Source organism: Echinops telfairi, unplaced genomic scaffold, assembly GCF_000313985.2.
Source record: "Echinops telfairi isolate 266 unplaced genomic scaffold, ASM31398v2 ScPeMD7_7457;HRSCAF=8495, whole genome shotgun sequence".
Lineage (NCBI taxonomy): Eukaryota > Metazoa > Chordata > Mammalia > Afrosoricida > Tenrecidae > Echinops > Echinops telfairi.
In genome coordinates this window covers 3,223,635-3,232,878 of record NW_022111357.1, presented here as the reverse complement: position 1 = coordinate 3,232,878, position 9,244 = coordinate 3,223,635, and the positions used below count along the sequence as shown (strand labels likewise).

At 42.9% G+C, this 9,244-nt stretch overlaps 1 protein-coding gene and 1 non-coding gene across 2 annotated transcripts in view; one reads left to right on the top strand and one right to left on the bottom strand.

Annotated features, from left to right (window-relative positions):
- Window positions 1-3,618: 3,618 nt before the first annotated feature.
- The window catches only part of RLF (RLF zinc finger), an 87,092-nt gene continuing 81,466 nt past the window's right edge, over window positions 3,619-9,244 (top strand). The window contains exon 1 of the mRNA XM_004704937.2: window positions 3,619-3,855. Within this exon, the coding sequence (XP_004704994.1) occupies window positions 3,619-3,855 (237 nt within the window). The remainder of the gene's footprint in view (window positions 3,856-9,244) is intronic.
- LOC115872779 lies at window positions 7,038-7,167 on the bottom strand. The gene has a single exon (XR_004048027.1). It is a non-coding gene; the product is annotated as a small nucleolar RNA SNORA44 (small nucleolar RNA).

Genomic DNA, 9,244 nt, shown 5'->3' with positions numbered 1-9,244 from the left:
TCACTGCTGACTAACAGTAGTAGTTCCCTTGTGAATTTCCAAGGTTGTAAATCTTAAGGGGAGCAGAAAGCCTTGACTTTCCCCCTAAGCAGCTGGTAGGTTCAAACTGCTGAGCTTTTGGTTAGCAGTTCAATGCACAACCCACTACACCACCAAGTCTCTCTGATAAGTACAAAACCCAACCAAAATCACAGGCACCGAGCTATTGTCAATTCACAGGGACCCTGTAGGGCAGGGTAGAACTACCCCCATGAGTTTCTGAGATTATCATTCTTAAAAAAGCTCATTAACATAATTCACGTATCATACAATTCAATAATTTAATCACATTAAAGAGTTGTACGATCATCACCACAATCAATTTTAGAACATTGTATTCTTTCTTGTACTTATTTCCCCCCAACATTCTCTGTCATGTCCCTAAGAAACCATTAATCCAGTTATTGTCTCTATAGATTTCCTATTCTGGATTTCATATACAGAAAAATATACCAAAAAATAATAATGATAAAAACAAAGGAAAAACTTTAATTGAAAATAAAGCAGATCCATCTGTGTTATTGTGGGGATGATTGCACATCACGGGAACATCATTAATGTCACTGACATGTATGCATAAAAATGTTTGCAATGGCAAAAAGAATCAGAAAATATTAAAAACTACAATAGTTTTTCAAATGGGTCAGAAGGGAGATCAAATGATAAGGTATATTTTTAACTTAACAACACCTGTCATAATCCACTTTACAATAAAATCTAATTAACAAGGCTATTTACATTCCTTATCTGTGGTCATAGGAAATTCGCCAGAGGCTTAATCCATGTGTGGACTCTGAGAATTGATTTTGAGAAAGTATTTCTTGATTGGAGCACAAAGCCCCACCTTTCTCACCCAGTGTACTGGTAGTTTTGAACTGCTGACCTTGCAGTTAGCAGCCCACTATACCACCAAAGCGCATCTGATAGTCATGTGCCTGTTGTTAAGTGCCACTGAGTAGGTTCTAACCCATAGATACCCATGCCCAACAGAAAGAAGTACTGCATGATGCGGTGCCATCTCACAATTGTTCCTATGCCAGAGTCAATGGAGTCAGCCACTGTGTCAATCAATCTCTTCCTTTGCCACCCCTCTGCTTCATCAAACATGATGTCCTTTTCCAGGGACTGGTCTTGCCTGACAACATATCCAAAGTATATAAGACCATCTTGTCATCTTTGCCTCTAAGGAACACTCTGACTTTACTTCTTCCAATACACGTTCATCCTTTTAGTTGTCCATGGTACTTTGAGTATTCTTCTCCAACACCACAATTCAAATGCATTGATTCTTCTATGGTCTTTTCTTATTCAATGTCCAACTTTCACATGTATATGATGCAATGGAGAATACCATGTCTTGGGTCAGGCACACCTTAGTCTTCAAAGTATATTCTTGCTCTTCAATACTCGGAAGGACTCTTGTGCAGCAGATTCACCCAAGGCAACTCATCTTTTGACTTCTTTTTTTTTTTAAACATTTTATTAGGGGCTCATACAACTGTTATCGCAATCCATACACACATCAATTGTGTAAAACGCATTTGTACATCATTCTCAAAACATTTTCTCTCCACTTATTTTTTTTTCTTTTTAAAAAATCATTTTATTGGGGGCTCGTACAACTCTTTTTTTTTTCCCTTTTTTAACATTTTATTAGGGGCTCACACACCTGTTATCCCAATCCATACACACATCAACTGTGCAAAGCGCATTGGTACATCGTTTCTCAAAACATTTTCTCTCCACTTAAACCCCCGACATTAGGTCCTCATTTTTCCCCTCCCTTCCTGCTCCCCCCTCCCTCATGAGCCCTTGATAGTTTATAAACTGGTATTTTGTCATATCTTGCCCTGTCCGACGTCTCCCTTCACCCACTTTTCGGTTGTCTGTCCCCCAGGGAGGAGGTCACACACAGTTCCATGTAATCGGTTCCCTCTTTCCTACCCATTCTCCCTTTAACCTCCCTGTTTCGCCACTCACACCACTGGTCCTGCAGGGCTCATCCGCCCTCGATTCCCTGGATTTTCAGTTCCCATCTGTACCAGTGTACATCCTCTGGTCTAGCCAGACTTGCAAGGTCGAATTCGAGTCATGGTAGTGGGAGTGGGGAGGAAACATTTAGGAACTAGAGGAAAGTTGTATTTCTCATCGTTGTTACATCGCACCCTTACTGGCTCGTCTCCTCCCCAGACCCCTCTGCAAGGGGATCTTTTGACTTCTTGACTGCTGGTTTCATGAGCATGGATTGTAGATCCAAGTAAAACAAAATCCTTGACAACTTCAACATTTTCTCCATTGATCATGATGTTATCTATTGGTCGAGTTGTGAGGATCTTGGTATTACTTTCATTGAGCTGTAATCCATACTGAAGGCTACACTCCTTGATCTTCATCAACAAGTGCTTCAATTCCTCCTCGCTTTCAGCAAGCAAGATGTGTCATCTGCATATTACAGATTGATAGTAAGTCTGCCTCCAATCATAATATGGTTGGTTCAATTGTAGTCAGTTTAAATATATTTTCATGGGTTTACTAGTCATTTGGGTTCCTTTTGTGTGTGCGCAGAGTTGCTTGTTTGTACGATCTACTTTGCTATTGCTATTGCTACTTTGCTATTGCTATTGCTATTGTTTGTTCCCCTTTTTCCATTTGATCTTGGGAGTGTTTTTTGTTTCTTCAACCGATCCTTCGATGGCTCCAGGTTCAATAGGAAGCTTTCTATTCCCATCAAGACTTAGTCACAGAAACCCACAGAGGCAGTTCTAACTTCTCTGTATGACACTATGATTTGGAAACCCATCCACCTCTGCCCCCATGACAGTGAGGTTGGTTTGGTTGGAAGGTTATATGTACGGTGAATATCTTAGTTTGGGGCTTGCGACTAAATCAGTTAAAAAATACAGAAATAATAAATGTTATTGTAGTTAAACAATACTTCCGTCCTGGCATATTAGTTTTTAAAATTTATTGTTTAACAGATTCTTCTCTATTTTTGATTCCCTAAAGATAGTTTATATTTTCTGAAAATGTTTTGAAATATATAATCCTTCCGGGATTTATTTTTAGATATGGTTTGAGGTAGAAATTTATTTGCTTGTCCCTTTTGAAAAATCTGTCTCAGCGTCGTTTAGTGAGAGTTTACTCATTCCCCAGTGACTTATAATGCTACCTGTCGGAAACCAAGTTCTCGTGGAGCTAGTCTACATTCCGGTCCCACTAACTTCGCTTCTTCATCTTCCTTCTACCTGGGGTGCTTTTCCCTAGGCGCCTCTTGGACTATTCTTCTCGTTCTTCAGAACCATCTTTCCCCTAATAGGTTTACAAACACGTTTGGCTTGTTGATCCCTTGGCTCCTCCAAGGCTCATGGTGGGCGGGGACCGGCTGTTGCTAGGCCGTTGCCAGGGCGTCCCTAGAGCACTAAAGAAGCCCGCCGAGGGGAGGAGTACTGAGTCCTAGTGACGAAATCGAGCATGCGCCAGTGTCGCCAGGGAGTGCGTCACTGTGCGCGGGCGATCGGGGGCGGGGTCAGGGCCGAGTCACGTGGCTTGGTTGCCTACGCGCTGCTGGGCCGTGGGAAGATGGCGGACGGAAAGGGAGATGCCGCCGCCGGGGCCGGGGCTGGGGCTGAGGCTTCGGCGGCAGCCGGAGCTGGGGAAGGAGCGGAGGCTGAGGCCATGGCTCGGGGTCATCGCCCCGCGTCTCCGGCGTCGGGAGTCCCGGGATTGCGACCGTGTCTGTGGCAGCTGGAGACGGAGCTGAGGGAGCAGGAGGTTTCGGAGGTTTCATCTTTGAACTACTGCCGGAGCTTCTGCCAGGTAAGGGGCTGCCTGCTTGGCTGAGGGAGGCGGGGAGGGGAGGCCAGGGGAAGAGGCCTCGGATCCATCGCCGCAGCCGGGCCGGACTGAAAGGCGCCGCGGCCGTGTCTCGTCGCGCCCCCGAGCCGGGAAGGCCCAGTTCGGAAGCCCCAACACGGCCCGACTGTGGTCACTGCCGGGAAGGGTTGCTTTGGGCCAGGCTGAGCCCCGGGCCACCCCGGCGGTTCCCTGAAAGGGCCGTGCCCCGTAACCGTTGTCTGTGTCCTAGCCTGGTGCCTGGAGCGCCACTGCCCCCTGAGGGACTGAGTGCTTGTTCCTGCCCGGAGATCCTTTTTTTAAGTGGAGTGCACAATTTTGAAGTAGAAAACTCGGTTTTTTACTCAATAATCTGTGGACGTGTGTTGGACCCAGAGACCTTTCTTTGGGGGCAGCATCTTCTGGGTCTCTGAAAGGTGGTGTTGGCTTTGAAAGGCGTCGAAGGGTTCCTGACTAGGGTTCCCGGAACCAGTTGATTGGTGGGTTTTCCTTGTTTTGTTGTGGTTTGACGTTTGAGCTCGCCTTTCGCCTCTGCAATCCCTTAAGGATTGTGCTTCAGGAATAAGGTTGGTGGGAAGCCTGTACTGATGATCTCCAGGGGTCTGCGAATAGAAGAGGATCAGGAAAGAGAGGTGTCTCTTTGGGCAGTTGTATGGTCAATTGTGTGCCGTGGTGGGTCCTAACCTACGAGTGTATCTGTGGCTCTGGTTAGCTTAGGTCGCCAGAGTCACTTGGAGATTTTTCTTAATGTTTTCAAGTTCTTTACAAATGTAAGAATTTGCCGTTGTTATTTTTACTTAGGCTGTTTTATCACATTCCTTTGCTCCTCAACCTGTGTATCTACCGAGAATGCAAAACAATCCTATATGTTGGTGTTTGAACGCGTAATGAGTAATTGAATGTGCTGAATAAGTAGCAGTGTTCCAAAGTTTTAATTTAGGCGGAGAGGTGGGGAGGACCATTTGCTCTGGTGGTCTGGAACAGAATAAAGTTCACTTTGGGTTCCCCTTTGGCATGATTGTTTGTTTTTTTTTCTTTCTGCTGAGCTAGAAGTACCTAATCTGCTGGAATGTACATTATTTATCCTTTCTGTTCTGTCCTTTGTCACTTTAATTTTTATGTCTACAACCTGCACCATTTCTCAGTACTATCAGTGTTAAGGTGCAATTTATTCTACAGGCTTTTTCTGACTCGTAGATTGAGGGCAGACACTCATCAAATTCTAAGGCAAAATGAGTGAGACATGGCACCCACGATGAGCTCATAGTTGGGGCACGGAGCTACAAGCCATAGTACAGTATTTCCAGCACCGGTTTGATAATGATGGGGTCGGGGGGAGGAGGCGGGGCAAGGAGGAGAACCCTCATGGGGCGTCCTAATGAGAAAGACAATTAACTAGTAAAAAAGAAATAAAAAGCTTAATTATAGATTGTAGTATGTGCTTGGAAAAAAGTATCTGAGAGGCCACTGTGGCATGAGTGTTAGAGAAGACCCTACGACTGACTGAAGGTTGGAAAATGGGAAACCGGTCCCACAGAGCTCTGGGAAAGAGTCCTGGTAGTGCCAGTGGTTAAAGTGTTTGGCTGTAACCCAAGAAGTGGGAGGTCGGAACCCACCAGCATTCCACAGGAAAAAGATAGGCCATTCTACTTCTGCAAAGATTATATCCTTGGAAGGCCAATAGGGCACTTCTCTTACAATGTTGCTAGGAGTCAGACTGGATTCCACTACAATGGGTTGGAGATCTGGGGCCCAAGGTAGAGAAGGGACATATAGAAGGCTATAGGGGAAGGAGGAAAAGAACTGGGTTTTGGGTTAAGCTTCAGTTGTTTCCCTGGGAAGATAACTGGGATTAGCTAGTTATATTGATACGTAGCAGAGGATAGTTACCAAATACATGTATTTTGCATTGTGTTTCAGCTATGATTTTATTTCAACTGAATGCTTTTCAGCCTTGGTGACACTGGAAGAATTTTGAAAAGTGCATTTGTAATCTGCTGTTGTTTTTAATGAGATCCCCCTGGGATTTTATCAGAAAACCTTTTTGAACTAGTAAGTAGGATAAAAGAAGGTGTTCCTGTGACAGTAGGTTGTCATAGAAAGTAAGTTGGCCTGGGGTTAGTGTGTCCTAATTGTGACTCCTATAACTTATTAGCTAGGGATGTTGAGCAAATAACCCATTTCCTCAGATACAGAATGAGGAGATAGATTTGGACCTGTAATCTATGACTGTGAAACCATATCTTTTTTACTGACCCTTATCCACTTATGCTTAGAGCTGTAGAATAGAAAGTATCTGCAATTTGACAATATTTTTCACATTGTCACATTTTTCCAATCCGTCCTTCCGAGAAAAAAATTTTTTTTTAATTCTGAAGAAACAGGAACATTTTACAACCTATTTGACTTAGTAGCACTTTTTTTTTAACATGTGAAAGCCAGAATAAGTTTCATCCACTTGAGAATGAGTTGGGTGCATGAAATTGTACTGAGTGGAGATGTTAGGACTGGATTCTTGTCTTCATACTGTTTTCATGTCATAGAGTCTATTGTTTTCTGATTTATAGACAATCTTTCTTTGTTTTGCTGAAAAAATGATGCTGCGTGCAAGTTTTTGCTTTATCTTGAAACCAAGATTCCTAATTCTATTTCTAAACACCATTTGAAGATTTTCAAGATAAACTTCATTAACAAACTTCAAATTACTGGGTGAATATTCTTTGAGGATATCAAAGTAATTTTCTGAGTACAGCATGTTTCTCTGAGACATTTTTTGTTTGTAGATGACAGTGGCGTTATAGAATTACAAAGATTAAAATAAGTACTGCTTCTATTTGTCTTTCCTAGGTTAGTGATTTTATGAGTTCCACTATATAAACCGCAGTGATCTTGTGCATGCTGTTTTCTTTCTTTTTTTTCCCCCACAAGTCTTTTTATTTATTAAGCCAGGTATATTTTAATAATTTTCTGCTGCATACAAAATGGCCTGTTTGAAGTTCTTTCTTCCCATCGTGCTTAGTGCTCAAAACTCTAGATCTTTTGCACGTCATCACATCTCAAGGCTGTTTTACTAGCCATAGATGTACAGGGAAGCTGATGGAAAACTGGACTTCGGTAGGAGGCTTCCTTGTCCAGGTCCTGGAGAACTGTGTAGGAAAGGGGAGTGGCAGCCGCAGATCCTTTGCTGACCTGAGCTGTCACAGTCTCTCCAGGTTGTTCTTGCATGCAGTTGGAGCTCAGATGGCCACACCAGCTACAGACCTTGAGAAGATGCTCTGCTGTTTTTTTAAAACAGATTTTCTGATTTGCAAATTGCCTAGTAGTAGCACTCTTTGTTATATGTGTAAATACATTGTCTGAGGACTAAATACTTAACAGTTTAAAAAAACACACTGCCTGAAGAATTGTTTGTTTGGATTTTTAAGACTTGTTAGCATTGGAATAAAAAGGCTTTACAACTTTGCCTCTGCTTGCTTTTCAGGTCCCACCCAGCTAAATCCCATCATGTACCCACCCTTATTCCTTGTCATTTTTTGCGATTAGTGAACCTAAGTATGATCCTAGATACTCCTCTACTCTGATTAACTTTTTGCATGTATGTTTCCAAGTACATTATATGAAAAGGTGGGTCTTAATTTTAATTTGATGTTAAAAGTTCCAAAATATGATGGTGCCCGGCTATCAAAAAGTACAGCGTCTGGGGTCTTAAAGGCTTGAAGGTAATCAAGCGGCCATCAAGCTCAGAAGCAACAAAGCCCACATGGAAGAAGCACACCAGCCTATACGATCATGAGATGTCGAAGGGATCAGGTATAAGGCATCATCAGAACAAAAAATCTTACCGTAGTAAATGATGGGGGGAGTGCGGAGTGGAGACCCAAAGCCCATTAGTAGGCCACTGGAGATCCCCTTGCAGAGGGGTCTTGGGGAGGAGATGTAGCAACGATGAGAAATACAACTTTCCTCTAGTTCCTAAATGTTTCCTCCCCGCTCCCACTATCATGATATGCATTCGACCTTGCAAGTCTGGCTAGACCAGAGGATGTACACTGGTACAGATAGGAACTGGAAATACAGGGAACCCAGGGCGGATGATCCCTACAGGACCAGTGGTGTGAGTGGCGATACTGGGAGGGTAGAGGGGGGAAAAAAGTTCCAAAGTAGATACTAGGCATAAAAACCATTTACTAACAAGTTGATTTTGATTCATGTGTGAAACTGCCCTCCGTAGGGTTTTCAGTGGCTGATTTCCCAAAAGTAGAATGCCAGAGGTTTCTTAGGCACTGTGGAGTGGTCTCAAACCTCTAACCTTCCATTCGCAGTAAGCATGTTAATTGTCTGCACCCTTCCGGGAACAGGTAAAAACCTGGGCAACTACAGAGACATCTGTTAAAAGAACTTTAACAAGTTCTCTGACATCACCAAGAGTTCTTGCTTCTCTTTTTTGTTGGTTGTGCTATTCTACCCCTTTCTCCCATTTTCTTTAGGGCAAAGTTTCCTCCTTTGGGGCTCAGTGTACATTTCTCCAGATAGATTTCTTAATAGTTTGTGATCTTTTGACACTGTTTATACATGCTTGTAGTTTTCACACATTTGTCACACAAAACAGTTTTAGTTCAGACCGTCGTAATGTTCCTTCCATAGCAGCAGCTTTCTAAAAATTAATCGTTCTTATCTTCTGATTGGCCTCACAGCCCAATTTGGTATTCTTTCTAGAATGTAAGTAAATATTTTGTCAGTCACTTCAATTGTGTCTTGCCCCAGAAGCAAGAAAAAATTCATATTCAGTAGCCTTTTAGAATCTGGACCCTAACTTCCCAATTCCGACCTTTCCTCCTAACTAACCAATTTTGACCTTTCCAACCGCATTTTCCTTGTTCATCTTCAGCTTAGTGAGAAAATGTGAAGGATTGTAGTACAGGCAAGGAAACCAGATGACACAGTGGTTAAGCCCTAGGCCGAGAACCCTTTCCTTATCTACCTGTTCATCTTTCAAGACCTGGCTCAAATATTACCATCTTTCAGAAGCTTTCAGCAGGCAGAATTAGGTAATTTCTTTCAGAAGTGCACTTCAGTAGCCTCATAGGCATAAACATGGTGCCTAATTGCTTGTTTGGAGCCCTGGTCGCACAATGGTTAAAAACTCTGCTGCTCATCAGCTCATTGGCAGGTCTAACCCACCAGTGGCTCCTCCACTGGGAAAAGGCCTGATCTGCTCCTGTAAAGGTTACAGCTTTGGAAACCGTACTCTGTCTTCTGAATTAAAATGGCCTCATCAGCATACAACAACAATAATTATTTGTTGGTATGTTTGGTTTTTACAAGAGCAGGGATCTTGTTTTTTGTTTTTTTT